Source organism: Psammomys obesus, unplaced genomic scaffold (assembly GCF_907164565.1).
Source record: "Psammomys obesus unplaced genomic scaffold, mPsaObe1.curated_primary_1811, whole genome shotgun sequence".
NCBI lineage: Eukaryota > Metazoa > Chordata > Mammalia > Rodentia > Muridae > Psammomys > Psammomys obesus.
The window spans coordinates 3,805,609-3,827,084 of NW_026590486.1; the positions used below are offsets into that span (position 1 = coordinate 3,805,609).

Sequence of the window (21,476 nt, forward strand, 5' to 3'; positions counted from 1 at the left end):
CAATGAAAAAATATAAACATTTGTTTTACAGAGAGATGTCATTTCTCTTAGAGCAGAATCATAATGAAGTTGCGGATAGTTGGCTACTTAAATTCTTTCCAACAAAGGTTAATAAAGAATCTCTAAAGAAAGAACATCTAAGGAATGAGATTTTAGCATAAATTTCTATTTTCAAGTTGGAATTGCTTCTCTAAATTGCCATGAAGAAATAGAAATGATCTTATGTATCTCAGGAAACCCCACTCATCCATTTTCCTTATGATGCCTCCTTTGCTATTATCTCAGTCTCTAATTTTGCATTACAACTGATCGTTTCACCTCACTAACTACAAATCTGCATGGCTGTTCATAGTTAAAAAAAAGTTATTGTTCATTATAAAAATAAGAAAGCATGCATTCTGCAGAGATTCATAGCCAGAGTCCGTGATGGTTCCCCTACCATGGGTGTGAGACAGATGAACATGAGCCTTTTAGAGCAGAATGGCCAAGCCTAGCTTTCTCTAATGTGTGTGTACTATTATTTCAGGTCTCTGAATTCAATCCTTTGACTTTCACCAGTGTAATCGAGTGTGAGAAGCCAAACAATGACCTGAGTAGGTTTCGTGGCTGCATGTGAGTATTATGGATCTTTGCAAATTTTCAAATTTTTCTTTTGATAAACCATATCCACACATAGGAACACAAAGTCAAACATGCTCTTGGATATTTTTCACCATATACATCATTTTTGGCTGATTTTGGAAATAATTCGTAAGATCCTGTCAACAGTGGGGACTTGTCAAAAAGGCACTGTATTATTGAGGAGTGACTGATTTTCCCTCTGAGAGACTGAGGAACATAAGAAAGGACAGGAAGCTTATGACCATTATACCTGGCCACAAAAAAGGAAGTCAGAGACCAGAGGCCAGTCAGGAAGAGCCTTCCTGATCATTCAGTCACTGAACAACACTTTATTGAGTATTCGCTGTATACTGGTACTAGCCAGTGCAGTGACTGTAAAGCAGTAACAGATTTTGCTGTCATGTTTATTTCTTCTAATTAGGAGAAAAGAGATTAGTGTGTGCAATAGCTCAGCCCCCCTTTTTTGTTCCTAAGTAGAAAGATCAAAGGTGGATAAATGTCCCAGGAACGGCCACGTGGAGTGATACTTGGTGAATCTGGGTCAGGGGTATGTGGAGCTCAGGAGGTCACTCACTATACTGTTTAGTTTGTTCTTACATGTGTTTGGAATTTTTTCTAATACTAGAAATAATGCTAGTTTAGGGAAAACAGTGGATGAAAGTAGCATGTCCATGGAATTGTTGAACTGCAAATGGGAGCTGTGAGAAACAGTTTCATGGAGAATGAAGCAGATGATAAGAATCTAAGGACACCAGGTTCAGGCTGTGTGGCATGCCAGTGGACTCCTTCTGTGAGAATAGAACTCATAAACTTAATTCCCTGAGCATCCATGGGATGATGCCACTGTGCAGAGCAACCTCCCTCATAAATGAACTCCTGCTTTCTGTTCTCTGAAAGCTTTGGGAGACTTGCTATCTCAAGCTTTTCTGATGATGACAACTTAAATGTCCTGGCTGCCACATTGCCAGAAAGAAACACTGAGTACAGTATGACATAGCTTATACCTGCCATCCAATCAGTCACTTTTTACTTCTTCTACCTTGTCCTTCCTGCTTGCTAGTCTCCACAAAGTTCTGGCTGAGAAACAACATGGAGACACAGGTGGTCTAAGTGCCACCTGCTCCCGGTCACTGGATTCTTAACCCCATCTTACTGATTTTCCATCTCTTTTGGGCACAGTAGTTTAAAGAGGCCATGGGATGGACTCTTGGGGTGCAAAATGGATCCTCCTCCAGTGCTCACATTGACTGGTTCCCTAGAGGTGGACTGTAAGCAGCAGCTTCCTAGAAATTTTCCTGCAACTCTAAGACACTAAAGAGTGAGAAGCTTTGCCCCAGGCAGTTAGGTCGAAGCTGCTCTTGGGAATACTAGTACAGAGGGAGGGCACAGATTCATATGAGCAGGTGTTAGGAGGGGATCTGGGTTGAGAGGTGTACCTTCCGCAGAAGCAGGCCTGACTGTGCCGGTTTCTTATCCTTCTCCAGAGAAGGGAAGCCACAGCCTACCTGAGTCCTAATACTTGTATTGGGAGCTAGTTTACAAAGTACATCAGTTACAGGATATGCTCTTGGTCTGGGACTCAGGTACTCCCCTCAGCCACCATAAAACAGAAGATGCTTACCAGGGAGTCAAGGCTTGCCTCCAATATCACTGCCAGGCATGCCTGCAGATTTGTGCTTCTAAGGACCAGACAATCCAAACTCAAATCTATGGTCATTATTACTCAGAAAATGTAACTCAGGGTTTTGGCTTCCCACCCCTTGCCAGAACTGACGGTTGTAGGATATTATCCTGCATTTCTGAGCTCTGGTCTAATTCTGTAAGTAGTATAACTGTTCCTTCAGCATCAGGCTGACTTGAGAAGCAAATGAAAAGACCTGTGTATACCATGTGATATAGAAGCCATTGTATAGAGAGGGTGTTTTTTGCCTTATTGTGTGGCTCCATTGATAGGAAATGTAGGACTGTCTGTGAGACAGGATAGAAATCACAGGTCGCCAGAGCTTGGGGAAAGCAGTATTGCCTGGGAAAGAGAATGACTGGCAGGGTTTCTTTCTGGCTGGAAGAAACATTCTTGAATTATTTGCTGCTGATTTCACAGCTCTGAAAATATAAACACTGAGCTTTTTATTTTAAATGAGTAAGTATTGTGGAATATGAAGTACATTACAGATTAATAGGAAGAGGTAAGGGTCAGGGGCTTCATAATTCTAAAGTACTTTAGTACATATACTGTTTTCTTTATATCAGTCCCTACAGTTAACTTCTGATGTGATCCACAGAAGCAGAAAATACCAGAATTCTCTACCACTTTCAGCTATTTCCAAAGTTGTCTCACTACCCTAGGTTTAAGCCTGCCTTACCCTGTGAAAGGAGAGAAAGCTTTTTCAGATAGTCTCTGTTCTACTCTGTACAGTCAACTCCATAGCATGTGGTGATTTATTATTATTATTATTCATGAGTATATGTAAGTGGATACCCACAGAACCTAGAAAATATCAGATCACTTGGAGCTGGAATTACAGGCAGTTCTGAGGCTGACATGAGTGCTGGGAAGAAAACTCGGGTCCTTTAGAACAGCATTAAGCGAGCTTAACCATTGAACAACCTCCTCAGCCCCACATATGATGATCTTTGAGAACATTGTTTAGTGAAATATTTGCAATTTTCCCTGAAAAGATAAAGAGATTAGATTTTACTTCACCATACACTAACATAAAATTCATTTCACATTATGAAGCCAGTTGCCTGCTTCTTCATTCAGATCTTCTTGTTTTTGCTTCTATATATGGATGTTTTGATGTTGGGTGGATTTATAATTGCTATATCTTACTGTTGAGTTGATTTTTTTAAAATATAATAGAGGGTTTTGTTTTGTGTTTGTCTCTTGAGCAGTTTTTGGTCTCAAGCCTATTTGTCCCTTGCTAGTGGAGCCAGCTACTCTGCTTTTAGTCGCTATTCTTGCTCCCAAGTAACCATTCCCAGAGCTTTCCTACCTGCACGTCATAGAGCTGAACACAATATCACAGCATCCAGGTGACTGCTGGGAAATGCAGCACCTGGGAAATGCAGCCTGTTTACTGGGTGTAGCCTCCTCCTGTGTATTAGTTACTGTTCTATTGCTAGAAGACACACCATGACTAAGGAAACATATAAGAGAAAGCATTTAATTAGGGACTTGTTTACAGTCTCAGAAGGGAAGTCCTTTTACACATGACAGTGTGGCAGCAAGCTAGGCAGGCAGGCACAGGAGGGCGGGTGGGGAGCAAGAGCTCACATCCTGATCCTCAGTCAGGAGGCAGAAAGAAAGCGAGACTGGGCCGGCAGTGACACACCTCCTCCAACCAGATCACATCTCCTAAGCCTTCCTAAACAGCCCACCAACTGGGGACTAAGCATTCAAATATATGAGCTTAAGGGGGCCATTCTCATTCAAACCACCACACTCCATGGGCTATAGCAGCAGGATCATTACTGACAATTCAACTGTTTCTGTTTCTTATCCTCTCCCAGCCAGTGCTGAGAGTGAGATTTGTATGAAACATATCCAAGAGCTTTACTGGAAATGAGCAGTCTTTAAGGTGAATTGTAATTGTATCAGTGTTTGAGGTGCTTTCATTTACCTTAATAGACATAATCATCTCCTGAGAAAATGGAACATTGACACAAAGCAGTTTGGTAATTTCCACAAACCACATGAATTAGTTGAACAAAATCTGAACAGTGTGTTATATCAAAGAACAGTCTGCCTAAGGTTCAGTAGTTCCAGACATTATCTATCAAATACCTATCATTCTCTCTTTTCTGCCTATGTCAGTCAGTGTGCTCGTAGGCACAGATGGAGTTCTCAAACTCATAGAAATAAGGACGCAGATTTCTGCACAGGAATGGAGGGGGCTTAGAAACCTGTACGGCATGGTAGAGATACTACATCAAAAGTTGTCACTACCACAAGGTCCATGGACTCAAAGGTAGGAGTGGCCACTAGGTGGAACTCCATACTGTCAAGACACAATCAGTACTCTTTGACCAGGAAAGCACAGAAAATTTACACTTTATTCTCTGTTGCCTCCATCTACTCCTTCACTATCCCTCCCAACACTCCCTTACAACAAATCTAACCCAAAACTGTGGTCAGGGCAGCCGTTAGCATTTACCAAGTACTGAGGAGGACAACAGGGAACAAAATGTGATAAGACATGAGGATCCTGCCTGAGAAGTTTAGCCGAGAGGATATGCATGAAGGTTGTAAAACTGAGCCCACACTGTGAGACAGACCTCATCTACACCAAAGACAGCATGAGGAGGTAAGGACACATTAGTGGACCACGAGGCTAGGTTGGTATAGAGCAGGGCAGATTAAGGGCTCTGGTGTCTATTTGCTGCAGATTAGCTACCTTGGGGAAGTAGTTGGCTTGAAGGCTATGCAAACTGCTGTTCCTTTTCACTGTAGGGCTTGGCAGGTGTTACCTGAGCATAAAAGCCTTGTCCTCCTATGTCTGTGCAAATGGATGGTATTTTTCACTCCTATGTCTGGCTTTTGTCATGTACATGGTAGCCAGTCCTCACCTTTCCTCACACACTACACTCAGATGAATGAGACCTTCTCCCAGCAGCACAAGAGTTAGAGAGGACAGTACCTTTGGAGAGAGAAGGGATGCTTCAGACATTTATCTGCTGGGCACTGCTGTTTCCCAGAACCAGTAGATCATATCAATCTGTTCTGCATAAGGTTTTGCTTCCAGACAGTTTTCATTTAGAAAAGCATGGTTAGATGAGTCAAGAAGTTTGGGGACTTGAATAGAGTAGTTCCAAATAGCCTAGATTAAATGTTAACAGATGTGCTTAGTTGCCAAGGACAGAGTAACACAGTTGGGCAGAATCAAATACAGAGATGTATTTGTTCAGTCTGGAGCCTAGAAAGTGAGGCCAAGGTATCAGTGGGTTGATTTCTTTCAATACTTCTGTGCTTGACTTGTGATTGGCCAACTTGTCCCCATGTCTTTCAATTGCCATCAACATATGTGTGTGTCCTAATCTCTTCTTAGAATGTCACCAGACAGATTAGGTTGGAGGCTGTCTCAATGACCTCATTTAACCTAATTACTTTCTTACAGACCCTATCATATCTTAAGGTCCTGGGGACTGAGATTTCAATCTCAATTCTAGGATTCTAGGGACAACATAGTTGGGCCTATACCTAAAAAGCAGGTGCTGAAGGCATTCTGGTGGGCTGTCCTCTTGAGCATCTTTGGAACTGAGTCTGTTCTGTTCTATTGTTGGTGGAATATGCCACCTCAGAAGTTTGGGGCAGCAAACTAGCTACTGAGGATCCCCATTGGGGGATTCTCTTCTTCCATACCTCTGATATGGGCACTGTTCTCAGAGGAATGTGTCTGTGTCCCCTGCATCTGCTAGCTATTCCTGCAGCTATGGTCCTTATATAGGCTGGTTCAACTTCTAGTGATAAGTTCCCACTTCAGTTGGTTTGATTTAAAGGCATAATATAGGACTCATGAATATTGCTCAGCTGCAAGTAGCACTTGCCTAGGATTTTTTGAAGACCTGAATTTAATCCTCAATACAACACACATATACCCATACACACACACACACACACACACACACACACACACACACAGAGAGAGAGAGAGAGAGAGAGAGAGAGAGAGAAGCAGATACAGAGACAGAGACAGAGAGTGAAAGATAATCCTTAGATCCTCAGTACCTTGGAGGTATTCACTGTGAACACCAAAACTCACAGACATTCGTGTCCCATATGTAAAATGCCATACTGTCTGCATATAAGCTATACATATCCTCCAGTAAACTCTATAAGTAATATGACTTATAAAAACTACATAGTTTAAATAGCTGTATACTTTATTTTTCAAGAGATAACAAAAAAAAATCTACCTGTTCACTAGAGGCAATACCTTACCTCCAGTGTCACCCATCTACAGCTGGTTAAATCTGTATGTTTAAAGCTCACAGATATGGAGGGCTGCTTGTAGTTACATATCATATCAAAGATGGTTGAATCTGATATACTGTTCTTGTTTTTGCTGAGCTCATCTTGTTCCTAAAAAGCATGACTGAGGTGATTGTTCTTTACTGCTTTCCTGAGAAGTCTTTTCCGTGTCCCTAGAGAAACATCCACATGAGAGATGCAGCATGGGTGTTCTCTCTCTGGGACAGTAATGAGGCAGATAACTGCCTTTGTACGTATCTGTCTAGTCTCTTAATGCTGAGCTTCAGTCCTGAAACTCTGTCTTGGGTTTGCTGGTGTGAGCCTGCCATCAGCACAGGGCTGATTAAATAGTCCCTTGAGTGTCCCTTTCTACAAGCTCTGCAGAAGAGCTGGCACTGTGGTGACTTATGTTAAATTAATTACAGTAAATTTATGTGCAGTAAGCATTTTAATCTTGATCTTATATAGTTTCTCTTTCTTAACAGAAATTTCTGCAGCTACTATGTTACTGTAGGAGCGGTCAGGAAGGAAAGACTTTGAGAGATCTGAGTTGCCTAGAGGAGACATTTGGACTGTGGGTGGGAAGAAGGATGTCTATGGTGGGTATGAAAAGTGACCCAAGTGTCCCTGTGTAGTGCTAACGTTGGCCAACACTGGTCATTTGACCAAGAGGACAAGTTTTAAAGACAATGGCTTAAACTTGAACATTACTTTTGAATCAACACAACAATGACACAATTTGTAACAAGTGATTTTAAATATACCTCAGATTAAATATATTAATAACTTTATGAAAATAGATGTAAAATGTTACAAAATTGGGGTTGAGGAGATGGCTCAGTGAATTAGAGAACCTATAAACATGAAGACCTGAATTCAGATTCCTAAAACACCCATGTAAAGATCATATATGGCCATACACACCTGTGACACTAGCACTGGAAGCAGAAGCCGGAAACAGAAACAGAAGGGTAGCTGCAGTTGCTGGAACAGACAGTTACATACAAAGTACTGTCCTATTACTGTCCCAGGAAGAGAATTCCTGTGTCTCAAATGTGAATGTTTCTCTAAGGATAACTGGACATGAAAAACACTTCAGCAAAGAACAGTATAGCCTTACAGCCTGACTGAAAGGTTCAGTGACAGACGAAATAAGTCAAAGAGTGATAGAACAAGATACCTGACATCCTCCTTTAGCCTCCATGTTGGTGCCTATACACACATGTTGGCATATACACATACACCATACAGACAGACAGACACACAAACACACACACACACACACACACACACACACACACACAAACACACAGTGATGTTAAAATTAATAACATCCCTTCCCTTCCTAAGGCCCATGTGTGTTTTGTGACAACACAAGGCACTGACCAGTAGTACTACCATTTCTGGTAGAGTAGATGTGTCAGCACTCACCCAGCAAGACTGTCCTTGTCAGCTTCCCAGGTCTGCCCTATGACAGCAAATTTTGCCTTCTCTAAAGTCAGTGCCCAGTTAATCCCATGCAAAGTAGATAAAAAGCAGCTTTGAGACTTCTGTGTGCCTAGCTGCTAATTTGAAGCAGCTTCCTCTCAGCTGCTGTGGAGACCCATCAGGATAAGCAGCCATGCTGGAATATTCTGACCCCTTCCTTCTCTAGCACCCAGGTTTCTCAGAGTTTCCATGGGTATATCTGAAAGTGCTTATGCAGCCATGTGACATGCCATGCTCCATGTTCCTCCACAGCATCCACAGTAATGGGGAGAAGGCTGGGCTGCATAAGGAAAACTTGCTACTTCGAGGGTGCACCATCAGGAACACAGAAGCGGTGGCTGGCATTGTCATCTATGCAGGTAGGCACAGGCTAAACCTTTGGCCATGTACTATCACACTGTGCTTTGTGCTCCTCAACTTTTCTTTCTAATTTCTATCTCATCATAAGAGTTGTATGTACCCACTGTACAAAACTGGAAAATTAAAATTTAGGAGAAGAGAAAAGTGTAAAAACAAGGATTGCTCTAAAAGCAACTCAACCAATAAAGGAGTAGTAGCTGTTGTTCTTCTTTGTCTTCTTCATCATCTTCTTTTTCATCATCATCATCTTCTTTCTCCTCATCTTCTCCTCCTCCTCTTTCTTTCTCCTCCTCATCTTATGTCTTTCCATTCATTTCACTGTTGTTATATAATTCATTCTGCATCCTATTTTGACCAAAGTTCTCAGAGATCTGTAATCTAGCATACACTTGCCTGTAGGAGACTGGTGTTCCATACCACCCTATTCTCCTCTGCAGGACACGAAACCAAAGCCCTGCTAAACAATAGCGGGCCCCGCTACAAGCGCAGCCAGCTTGAAAGGCAGATGAACTGTGACGTTCTCTGGTGTGTCCTTCTCCTCGTTTGTATGTCTCTGTTTTCAGCGGTTGGTAAGTCTTCTAAGATGAGAACTCAGTGGACTACTCAGTTAGTAGTAGACTACTAACTCAGAAGTAGACTACTGGATAGCCTATAGGCAAGCTTGGGGGCTATCCTGAGTCTACTAGACCCCGCACCTTAAAGGCCAAATATACTATTTTCACTACTTGGATTCCAGGAGTACCTGCATCAGTATCAATGTGAATGAGGTGAATGAGATTGCACAGTGATGTTCCTTTCTGAGTAGAAGACTACCAGGATGGAAGGATGAATTCATCATAGCAGTATTAATGAATTCAGTGGAGCAGGATGAAGCAATAGTGATGAACCAAGCTAACAGCAGGAGAGGTGCACATATAGCAATGTGGCTGTAGAAAAAGAGAAAACAACCATTTTTGTCCAAAAACAGCGGCAAAACGTTATACATCTTTTGCAGTAATATGTTTTGAGGCTCCAGCACTTGACTGCCACCTTGTCCCTGCTCAGTTGTCAGTATGGACCAGACAAGTGTAACTTCATTTTGAAGCCTGGTCTCAGTGATTAAAACAGAGCCACATAGATACCAAAAGGTTTCTGTAACCAGATAGGTATGGGACTTAGCTTAGGAAGAAACATGCGTAACCCTTGACTTCTCAGAATGTGTAACATGTCAAAGTTCAGTCTCTTAGCAGTGACCATGTGAGCAATAATTGAAGTTCTAATGCTTCTTTACCCAGGCTCTTAGGACTCTGTGTTTTTGTGGCACCTAGATGGTGAAATCCCAGCACACAAGCAGTTTTTATATTTTGGCTAATGGTGCTATTCAACACCTTCAAGAGGAAACCTGTGGGTGTGGTTGGGGTTTCTTACTATTCTATCCAAGTTGGCTTAGAATGCTTGATCCTCCTACGTTATCCTCCGAAGTAATGTGATTACAGATGTGTGATACCTTACACAGTTTAAGAAACTCTTGATATAAGCAAACAACAGTGTACACTCTTTCCAGCCACCTGCCCAAGGGTCCGGCGCTATGTGCCATGTTTTCTTTTATGTCAAAGAAAGTTAATATGGTCATGTCCAGTAACAATCTTAAAAATCTTTGTCTTCATTTCCCCAAGCAGCATTCTTTTTTTCCTGTCAGATGAATGATGCCTCTCTTTGAACATGTGCAGGACATGGATTGTGGGTACGGCGCTATCAAGAGAAGAATGCATTGTTTGATGTTCCTGAGTCTGATGGCAGCTCATTATCCCCTGCAACTGCTGCAGTTTACTCATTTTTTACAATGATAATAGTTCTGCAGGTAACAGTAATAAATATTGTATGGTAATTACTTTAATTTTCTCAAGTAAATCTTATAAATTCTGCATCTGGAGAATCACAAATACATGTTGCTTATTATTCTCTATTTTATAGATTATATCTTTGGTGACTTTCAAGTTTATGTTCTTTGCTTTTCTTAAAATGATTAATGCTTCGAGGATGGAGTTTTTCCCATTGTTTCTTTGTTTTTCTTTTCTAATTGTTATTATTATTTTATTAGCCTGTGATTGAATCAAGGACCTCACATTTGAGAGGGTCTGTTTACTTGTTATTTTAAAAAATAAATTTTACCTGGGAGTACTATTTAGATTTACAGAAAATTTTCAGCCACTAATGGAGAACACCCACATGTGCCTTTCACCCAGTTTCCCTGATAGGAGGGTGCTATATTGATGGAATACTCCATAAAAAGTAGGAAACCAACCGGCATGCTTTGCTGTGGGCCAAACCCCAAGCTACTTCATTCATAGCATCATTAAAGGCTAGTATCTCTCCTAGGATTCGTCCTGATGTTACTGCATTGGTTTTCAGCAGCACTTAGTGTACATTCTCATGCCTCCATGCCTGTAACTGAGAGGCAGCATGCAGACAGGTCTGCTAAAGAGTAAAGATAGCCCCAGAGCTCTAAGAGGCAGTGAAGGGTCACCACAACCTCTCTGAGAAACAAGTAACCAGAAAGTATGTCCAGCCTTGTCTGAGATACCTTTCTCTTATTACAAGTGCATTCTTCCTACAGGGAAAACAGTCTCATTTAACATTCCAAATTAGCTTTTTTTGTAAATGTAAATTTTATTCTAGCTTTCAGTTAGGATAATAGTTGGTGTCTTAATCAGCATAATTAATTTACCAAGAGAACCCAGTTAGTCAGAGTATGATATTCAGGGCTCATAAATATTAGTTCAGTGCTCTTGATCTACAAATAAACATTCATTCCCAGCAAGTTGGTCTTGAGTGATCAAACCATAACTGGATACATTTCTAAAGCCATGTTCCATTTGCTTGCCATTGCACAAGATCACAAAACTGTTCTGCAATATCAAACCAGCCTCTGAAACAACTGTTCTCATTCTGTGGCTCCTCCCTAGACTAGGGGGCATATCTTTGTGTGATAGACAGTTCCTGTCACTGGGTCCCAGGAGAAACATGAGGGAGAGTGCTGCTATAGTTAGAGGTGACTTTGGTCATGAGGACTCTGACTGTGCCTGTTTTCTTTTCTTCTCTCTTTCCTTTCCTAGCCCCTCTCAAGCACAACTTAGTCTCCAGGCCATCGTTATCCTTCCAGACATAGGAGTGGATTTCCGCTCTGCAATTGCACCAGCCTAGGCTATTCTAGTTTAAACTCTTTGCCAGTACTCTAATCCTTTTCCAATAGTGACTTTAAGCCAACCTATTTAAGCTCTTAAAGGTACAGTACAGTTCCTGCTTGGTCATTTGTCATTTGACTTGATTGTGTTAATTCCACTGTTTCCTGGTTCTCACAGTCATTCATCCTGTGTGCCTTTGTCTTGTAGGTTTTGATTCCAATTTCCTTATATGTTTCCATTGAAATTGTTAAAGTGTGCCAAGTATACTTCATTAACCAAGATATAGAGCTGTATGATGAAGAGACAGATTCACAGCTGCAGTGCCGGGCTCTGAACATCACAGAAGACTTAGGGCAGATACAATACATCTTCTCAGACAAAACTGGCACATTAACTGAGAACAAGATGGTCTTTCGAAGATGCACTGTGTCTGGCATAGAATATTCTCATGATGCCAATGGTGAGTGTGAGGACAGAGGCCCCAGTCTGGGCTGCATAAAGCTTCTGCTGTATAGACTGTCAAAGCAGATGCTGAGCCTGATGGCCAACTGATGGGCAGAGTGAATGGAATTTTATGTAAGAAGTGGGAAATAGTAAGAGCTGGAGGGAACGGGAACTCCACAAGCAGAGCAACAGAACAAGATAATTTGAACACAGGGAACTTCCCAGAGACTCATACTCCAACCAAGGACTATTTGTGGAGATGACCTGGAACCCCTGCACAGGTGTAGCCCATGGCAGTTCAGTGTCCAAGTGGGTTCCATAGTAATGGGAAGAGGGACTGCCTCTGACATAATCTGATTGGCCTGCTCATTGATCACTTCCCCCTGAGGGGGGAGCAGCCTTACCAGGCCACAGCAGAGGACAATGCAGCCACTTTTGATGAGAACTGATAGACTAAGATCAGAAAGAAGGAGAGGAGGACCTCCCCTATCAGTGGACTTGGGGAGTGGCATGCATGCAGAAAGGGGAGGGAGGGTGGGATCGGCAGGGGAGGAGGGAGGGGCTCATGGGGGGATACAAAATGAATAAAGTGTAATTAATAAAAAAAATAAAAGATTAAAAAAAAAAAAGAAAAAAGAAAACTGCTCTCTCCAAAGCTGCATGAGCAGGAAAAACTGTCCACAAGCTTTTAGCATTTGCTGGTTTTCAAGGGAGGATAAATCCTTGACGATCACTTGGGAATCGGTGCTATTTATAGAACGAGCTGACACTGCCCTGCTTGCTGCCCTGTCTGGAATGATACGCATCTGTTTTGGCTCATTTTCTGCCAGGCAAGCGCAGCAGCTGGACGGAGCACCCTTAAAGTGCTAGTTTCAGCATTGGCTTCACTTTGTCGTACACAGGGACAGATATTTCTTTTTTTTTCGTCACTCATTTTTCTTTTAGCTATCAGCTGAAAATTTTCAGCTAGTCACTGTGGACTTTAAGCTGCATTCTTAGCCTTGGAACACAATGTCCTTCGGAGCCTAAGAGAATTGAGTCTCTTTGATTTTGGTTACTCAGGCAGCCAAACCTCCAGGCTCTCCTTTAGCTTATCCTTTGCTGCCTCCCTCCTTGCTCAAGGAAGGCTCAGGGAAAGCCACCACCTTCCTCTTGCTGGAAGAAGAAACAATAATGAGGGTGCCTGCACTACAGTCATACTTCTGAAGTAATAGCAACTTTGAGTACAGGCCCCCTTGCAGAATCTTCTTCTTTACAATAAGAATAACAAATAAACACGTACTGCCAAAGAGAATGGGGGAAGCAATGAATGGGTACCTCTGTAGCTGCTGAGCTATCTCTCCAGCGCCTGAGAATTATCTTGATGGCCACTGTCTTTCTCTGTATACAGTATAACAGAAGGCATAGGAATTTACCTAATGTTTAACATTTTATTTGCACTCACAAACAAACAGCTAGGGGTATTTTCCATGCTTTTATTCATCTACCCTGTCTACTTTCCTAACTTCCTGTCCCTACCTCACACTCTAACCCTCTTGCCTCCCCTCCTTCCCTTCCCACCTACCCAGCTTTGTGCACTGGAGTGTATTCCCAGGCACTGTGTTTGTAGCAGCCCTTTAGAGCTGACACTCAGTTTTAGAGAGACAAGAGTAGTTTTGAGATCTCTCACACAGCACTCCCTTAAATCAGTGCTGATGTTTCCTCTTGGTGAAGTGATGGATATGTTAATTAGTTTCATCTGTATGTAAATAGCACATTTTATACTTATGTCAAAACAAAATATCTGTACCCTGTGAATATGTACAGCTATGATTTGTCAATCAAAGATAACATTAATAGCACAATTACAAAATAAAGCTGGGATCTGAAACTTCATGGGACGGAATCAGATTTGACAGAAGCTGAAAGCTAAGATAAGGTTAAAGGGTTTTGTCACTTCCAGAGGACACTGTAAGACATTTGAGGAATGAAAGCAGTCTTCAAGCATCTCTGTGACATGATGTGGAGAAGTGCCAGCACTGGAACAGATGCCGTCTTCAGTCGGTTCTGCCCATAGTTTGACATTAACTAGTAAACAAATACAGATCTGAGCTAGCCACAGAGACTATGGGCATATTCTCTCACCTCATGACCTAATAACCTATAGCCAGATGCCTTGGTCTAGGTTTCTCTGAGGCCTCTAGAGTCAGAAGCAGGCCTCAGCCCACAGGATGACAGCAGTGGCTTCTTCTTGGATATACAGCCTCAGGAAGAAGGAGGACGCTTGAGGGTTGCAAATTGTCCCTCTCCAGGATAGAGTCCATTCAATGCACAGTGCCAGAAAGTGGGCACAACTACATGCCTGGGCTTTGTTCTTCCTTGCAGTCCAGCTAGCACACTGGACTTACATCACCAGACAATGGATGGGATTCTTGGCATCTTGCTTTGGAGAAGTACTTAGCCTGATGACAGTGAGCAAATAACTCCTTTCTTATCCCTGTTTATCTCATTTCTGAAGGAAGGCATGATTATTAATAGAAAAGAATTGCTCACATGGCTGACTAATACTATAGGCATCTCTGAGAAGTTAGGATGTTAGGATGCCTTAGCACTTCCACCAAGGCTTTCACTTGAACTTCAGATTAAATACTTGGTTTGAAGGAGTAATCCTGAATAGGTTGCTTATTGCTCATCCATGACTCAGAGAGCTATCCTTACATGGCAAACCTGGGAAGATTGTTCAGAGACACCAGCAAAAAACAGCAGCATGAGCTCTTCTTCATCCCATTTTTCAGGCCCTCTTGTGGATGTAGGAACCCTACTGGCTAGTGAATCCCCAAGACTCAGGACCATAGCCAATATCATCTTATATAAAGCCTCACTGGCTGGGTCCAGACCTGGCTACATACAATTAGGCTATGCAATTTCAAGAGAGTGAACATTGCTGTTCTATAGCACTTGATGGGCTAGTGGTGCATGTAAATAGCTCCCTTGCCCACGTGGCCATTACAAGGCACCTACACTGATGCATGCTCTCCATTTCACATGGGGAATGTCTCATTGTCTTGAAAGTTCCCAAGAGGCAGGCCAACCTAAGGAAGTGAATCTTTCAAGAACATTGTTGCATTAGCAAGCCTGCCATCTGCCCTGACTTTTCACAGACCCAAATATATCTAAGTTGTACTGGAATAGAAGGTAAGTTGGGAGCCCAAGTCTGGTTGAGTATGGCAGTGTAGCCACTGCATCATACTTTACAAGACCAGGTTTTGGGATTCCTTGGACCTGGGTAACATCTTCATCTTCTTTCACTTGTGTCATTTGACCTCAATAAGCTTCTTAACTTCTCTGATGTGAAATGTGTTCTTCTCACCTATGAAAGATTTTTAGAATCATTAAACACAAGAATACAACCTAAAAGTTCTGCTGGCTTCAGGTTGCCCACTCATGTAGAATGCAGATGAGTGGAGATGTTGTAGGAGTATTTTAAATCCCTTGTCAATGAAACACTAAATACAGCCTTAACATTAGAAAGTGAAGACTGGATATCCTCTGCAACACAGGCTCATGAAATCTACAATGGCTTTAATTGATTCAGTCTGCCCCCATTCTGACTTACATTGTGTCTCTATCCTCATAGCCCAGCGACTGGCCAGGTACCAAGAGGTGGACTCAGAAGAAGAGGAAGTAGTGCCCAAGGTGGGCACAGTATCCCACCGTGGTAGTACTGGGAGCCATCAGAGCATCTGGGCCACTCATAAGAACCAAAGTATCAAGTCCCATAGGCGCACAGGCAGTCTGGCTGAGGCCAAGAGAGCCAGCATGTTGTCTAAGCACACTGCCTTCAGCAGCCCCATGGTGAGTGCAGGTTGTGAGTAGCCCTCTTGAAGGGGCATCAGCCTATCATTCTGCTTTCTTCCCACTCTTCATTGTTTCCAATAATCAAAATTATCTCTTTTAATCGCACAAATAAGCTCAGGCTTGGCTGTGCTCCATGAACAGAAGCTTTCTAGCCAATACCTCTCTCTGCCATTGTATCTTGTTTGAAACACTTATTCAGCCTCTTTGCCAGGGTATCTGCTTCTGGGTGGTTGCCAGGTGAGTCACCTAAAGATGGCAACAAAGAGGAAGCTTAGTGGAATGAAATGTACAAAACATCAGAACAAGATGACATGTGTGAAAAGGCAGAGCCAATTACCTGCCCCATAAAGTTTTAATTGGATGAACACAAAGTAAATGAAACCATTTTCTGTCTTGTCTTGTCAGTAGCCAATGTGTTTATGGGCTGCTGTCATTAGGCAGGGAAATTTCTAGAAGTGAGTAACAGGCTCTCAAAAGATTCTTTCACTTCTGCAATATTTTTTTAGATTTAAAAAAAATTTTAATTACAGTTTATTCAGTTTGTATCCAAGCTGTAGCCTCCTTCCTTGTCCTCTTCCAAGCCACCCTCCCTCCCACTTCTCCTCCCATGTCCCTGCCCCAGTCCACTGATAGGGGAGGTTCTCCTCCACTCTGATCCTAGCCTGCCATGTCTCATCAGGACTGGCTTCTGCGATATTTTAAGAACAGAGAAGGAATCATTTGTGCTCACTTTGAATGGTCTCATTCTTTTAAGAGATTCTAGGCCTATATAGAAGCTACCATTTAAGTTCAAGTATCTAGAATTGCAGAAGATAATTTTTCAGGTCACATTTGCCATTCAGGAAGGAAGGCTCTGGGAGGCAAGCGGAAGACTGCATTGGCACATATTTTCCTTCCAACACTTTACAATATGTATTAAGACTGTGAAATATTCAAACTTTCTGATCCATCTTTTGGTCACTCAGTCAACAATTCCTATAACAGAAGTTTACCAATATGTTATTTATACCAGCAGAATGGTGAAAGTTGAATATTTAGTGAGAAAGGGTAGCCAGATAATTAGGGTATGCCCATCCATTTTGAGGATGGTTTTTAAAATGTGTTCTTATATAATTTTAAGGCATGAAAAAGTTCATATGATGTGCTTTGAGATAAAACTGTCAATTTACTGTCAGTTTTTATAAAAATTATATTGATTATGAAAAATATTTAATTATTTAAATGTAGAAAGATGAGATCTCAAGAAACATGGTTTTCAAAAGGTAAATATTTTGTAGATTGATACATGTTTGCTCCCCTAAGAAATATAGTAACATATAATAATACACGTTTTTAGTTAAATATGTAAGTATTCTATATAATTGAATTTTCATATAATGTACAATTGTAAAATGATATATCTGTTATGGTATTAAATTGTTTTCATATCTTTTAATAAATTCAAGCCTACTGAAATAGTTAAGTGCTAAAGTACTTGGCAAATTTTGGGGTTAAACTCATCTTGCTGCTCTATTTTCTTTCCAGGAGAAAGACATCACACCTGACCCCAAGCTGTTGGAGAAAGTGAGTGAGTGTGATAGGTACCTTGCCATTGCAAGGCACAAGGAGCACCCTCTGTCCCATCTGTCACCTGAGCTATCTGATGTTTTTGACTTCTTCATTGCGCTCACCATCTGCAATACAGTAGTTGTCACATCTCCAGATCAGCCACGTCAAAAGGCAAGTTCTGCAATATCTATGAGACCCCAAAGTGCTCTTGACTCTTTCTCTCTCTCTGAGGCCTGCACTGTGACCGCTGGCTGATGGCAGTAAGCATACTTCACTTTCCTTCAGGAATCTGCTCGTGGTTGGTACTTCGGACTTAAGGGGATGCAACAGGGTGGTGCGTACGAGGCAAAGCAGGCATCCAGCTGCAATAGATGAGAGGATAGGTTGTTAGAAACCTTTTGAACATAGGATGGGAGGGATGCACATAGAGGCCAGTGAATACCTGGTCTCATGGTTATTCATTTGACTTTGAGGGAACCCCACTTACTCTGGGACTTCCTGAATCTCATGGCCTCGGACAGAGGCAGAAGGAAAGCTACTCAAAGTGACTTACTCAGAGCCTCAGGCTTCCAGAACCATATAAGAGGGATGATAAAGATAGATTAGGGAGCAGATTTGGGGACAAGATGTGCAAACTTCAATCTTGGCTGAAAGATTTAGGCATGTTATTCTAATCACTGTGCCTGAGAATGTCATCTGGGCCATAGAGATGTGGTTAGGATTGTAAGGAAGGTCTCAGAGTCAAGTTTTGTTACATAGAAGATATGTGCTGATGGTAATAAATACATTTATCATTGTTCCTCAAGGTGAAGTAAATGAGAGAGATTAAGTTCAAGGTTATTTGGATTTGGGTTTGCTTTGGTCCAGCATTAAGATTCTTTTTGGAGAAGGGAAAGGTTTATGTGAAAAGGATCTGTTGAACCCCAAGTGTTCCTCAGAGAGTTATGCTCATGAGTTAGGCTGCATAATGGATGCCTGTGAGCCTGGTTGTCCATATCAAGCAAGGAATAGAGAAAAATGGTATTCAGGACTGAATATGTACCCTAGACCTGGCCCTACCAGCCTCCTGGCTCAGCTCTTCCAGCAGCTTCCACAATGGAATCCCTGGTGGAATATGTGGTATAAGCAAGGTGGGCCAACACTCTCTGCTGTGACAGTATATCAGAAGGCATTTGCCACTCAGCTATGTTCTTAATTCTCACTACTTCAACTTGGCAAGGCACTAAAGAACCTGAAATATCTCAAGTAGACAGTTCTGTAGACACTGACCACAAGTTTGTACTGCCAGCTCCAAGGAGAAGCTGCTTCCTACTATAGCACAAGCTGCCTGAGCATCCCTTACCTGGCCTTGGGAACTTCTATGAAAAAGCGTTAAAAGGCTCTCTGTCATGTCCACCGCTGGAGGGCTGAGTGTTTCCTAGGTCAACCCTTTGCCCAGCAGACAAAAGCAATATAACAGCTGTTAAATAAGCAAGAGATCCCAGGGTACTAAGCTGTGTTCTGAAGGTCACATATGCAGTTAGTTTCACAGAGGGAAGAGAATATTTAATCACCCACCCTTGGACTGCAAATGGTTATGTTTCTAAATGCATTTTTGTTCCTGCATCTAGGGGAAAACCACCTTCAGGGAGCATTTAGAGCCTCCAGGTGCTACAGGGTGAAGCCGATTCCCCACTCAGACATGTAGCATATTTAGTCATGCTTGTGGACATGGTGCTATGGTTCCGTGGTAGAAGGTAGGCTTAGCATGCATGAGGTGCAAGACTTAGTCTCCAGAACCAAAACAGTCAAACAAAAAGGGAGGCATCATAGGACCAAAGAAAAAATACTCTGTCATAATATAGGCCTGTGTCTCACTTTTCTTAATGCCTGCCTTAGCTGGAAACCTTTATGCTAATTCGCAACTTTGGTCCCATAGATTTGGGTTATTTCAACATTTTATTTTTTTTAATTTTAATTTAATTTTATTTTTAATTACACTTTATTTACTTTGTATCCCCCGTCTAGTTTCCTCCCTCCTCCCCTCCCAATCCTTCCCTTCCTCCCCCTTTTCCATGCATGCCCCTCCCCAAGTCCACTGGTAGAGGAGGATTTCTTTTTTTTCCTTCTGATCCTAGTCTGTTAGGTCTCATCAGGAGTGGCTGCATTGTCTTCCTCTGTGGCCTGGTAAGGCTGCTCCCCCCTCAGGGGGAAGTGATCAAAGAGCAGACCAATCAGTTTATGTCAGAGGCAGTCCCTCTTCCCATCACTATGTAAGCCACTTGGACACTAAACTGCGTTGGGCTACATCTGTGCAGGGGTTCTAGGTTATCTCCATTCATGACACTTGGTTGGAGTATGAGTCTCAGGAAAGACCCCTGTGTTCAATTTTTTTGGTTTGCTTTTTTATGCCATCTCTTTTCTTTCTTTCTTTGAGAAATTCTTACAATGTATTTTTTATTATATTTACCCTTTTCCCCCAGCTTCTTCCAGATCCACCGCACTTCCCAACCCACTGAAATTTTATGCATTTTCTCCCTACCCCATTTAAAAAACTGATCAAGTAGAATTTGTGCTACCCATATACTCATGGAGGTATGGCCATCACTGGAATCTGTTCACTTTAGCATGAGTCACATTTCTAAAACTAATTTTCCCTCAACTCTCTGGGAAGCTATCAGTTGCCAACAGCTCCTCAGCAAGAGGTAGGACTTCATGCCCCCTCCCCTCCGTGCTAGGATTTGGTCTGACTGGCACTCACACTTATATTTCAGGTTTCTGTTGTTTCAGTATTTGCTCTTTAAGTGTGGCTTCATCACTCTGTTGTTAATCTTTTGAAACTAACAATACTGTGTATATGGCTCCTTTTCATTTCTTATGCTGTTAATTTTTTTTAATAGTTTGGATCATGAAGCAGTGCATTAATTTGCTGAGAACGATTCCTTTGAGTTTATATACATGTGACTTGTATATAAATATTTTTACAGACACAAGTCAAAAGAATATATAAAGTACTCTCATAAGTAGCCAAGACTGGATTGGAATTTGTGATCCTCCTGCCTCAGCCTCCTGAATACTGGGATTTCATGTTTGGCCCACTGTGCTTGTCCTTAAATGGCTTTTTAATTGGGGTGTGGGTAAAGGAGACAGGCCTAATTTTTTGGAGATTATCAGTGAGCTCCTTGCTTCTCTGAGGCATTTATGAGGAGCTAGCAAGGTATCAGTGGGATTTTTCTTACCTACCTTTGGACTTTTTCCATTATAGGTAAGGGTGAGGTTTGAGCTGAAGTCCCCAGTGAAGACTATAGAAGATTTTCTTCGGAGGTTCAGCCCCAGCCGCCTGGCTTCTGGCTGCAGCAGTATCGGGAACCTGACCACCAATAAGTTCAGCCACAAATCCGGATCTGCTTTCCTGCCCAGCTTGTCTCAGGACAGCATGCTTCTGAGGCTGGAGGAGAAACTAGATCAAGCGTCAACCACAATTGCAAGCAATGGCTATAGCAGCCAGGCAGGCGAGGCAGAGAGTTGGACTACAGAGTGCTCTCCAGAGCAGAAGTGCCATAGGGAGCAAAACACACAGCAAGAGAGAGAATTGCGCTATGAGGCTGAGAGCCCAGATGAGGCTGCGCTGGTGTATGCGGCCAGAGCCTACCACTGCGCACTGGTGGACCGGCTCCACGACCAGGTGTCTGTGGAGTTGCCCCACCTAGGCACGCTCACCTTCGAGCTACTGCACACACTTGGCTTCGACTCCATCCGCAAGAGGATGTCAGTGGTGATCCGCCATCCACTGACTGACGAGATCAACGTCTACACCAAGGGGGCCGATTCAGTGGTCATGGATCTTCTGCTGCCCTGCTCCTCAGGTAACTGGCCTCCTCCTCCAGCTGAGAAAGATTCCTTTGGGTTTTGGGGGAGGACATTTTTGAGAAATCCCACCTGCCTGAGTAAAGGGATTTTCATTAATCCTGTCTACGACACAGACCCTTTGAGAGAGTCACAGGGATTTGCACTGGTGTGAATTTAGTAGGCTTTTGCACCTTGACCCCACCCTCTTATGACCT

The 21,476-nt window shown here is 42.4% G+C and overlaps 1 protein-coding gene across 1 annotated transcript in view; it reads left to right on the forward strand.

The window, feature by feature from the left end:
* The window catches only part of Atp10a (ATPase phospholipid transporting 10A (putative)), a 183,923-nt gene that overhangs the window by 130,481 nt on the left and 31,966 nt on the right, over positions 1–21,476 (forward strand). The window contains exons 3-10 of the mRNA XM_055607510.1: positions 527–612; positions 8,333–8,439; positions 8,878–9,009; positions 10,150–10,280; positions 11,812–12,064; positions 15,665–15,882; positions 17,410–17,604; positions 20,678–21,278. Coding sequence (XP_055463485.1) covers positions 527–612; positions 8,333–8,439; positions 8,878–9,009; positions 10,150–10,280; positions 11,812–12,064; positions 15,665–15,882; positions 17,410–17,604; positions 20,678–21,278 — 1,723 coding nt within the window. The remainder of the gene's footprint in view (positions 1–526; positions 613–8,332; positions 8,440–8,877; positions 9,010–10,149; positions 10,281–11,811; positions 12,065–15,664; positions 15,883–17,409; positions 17,605–20,677; positions 21,279–21,476) is intronic.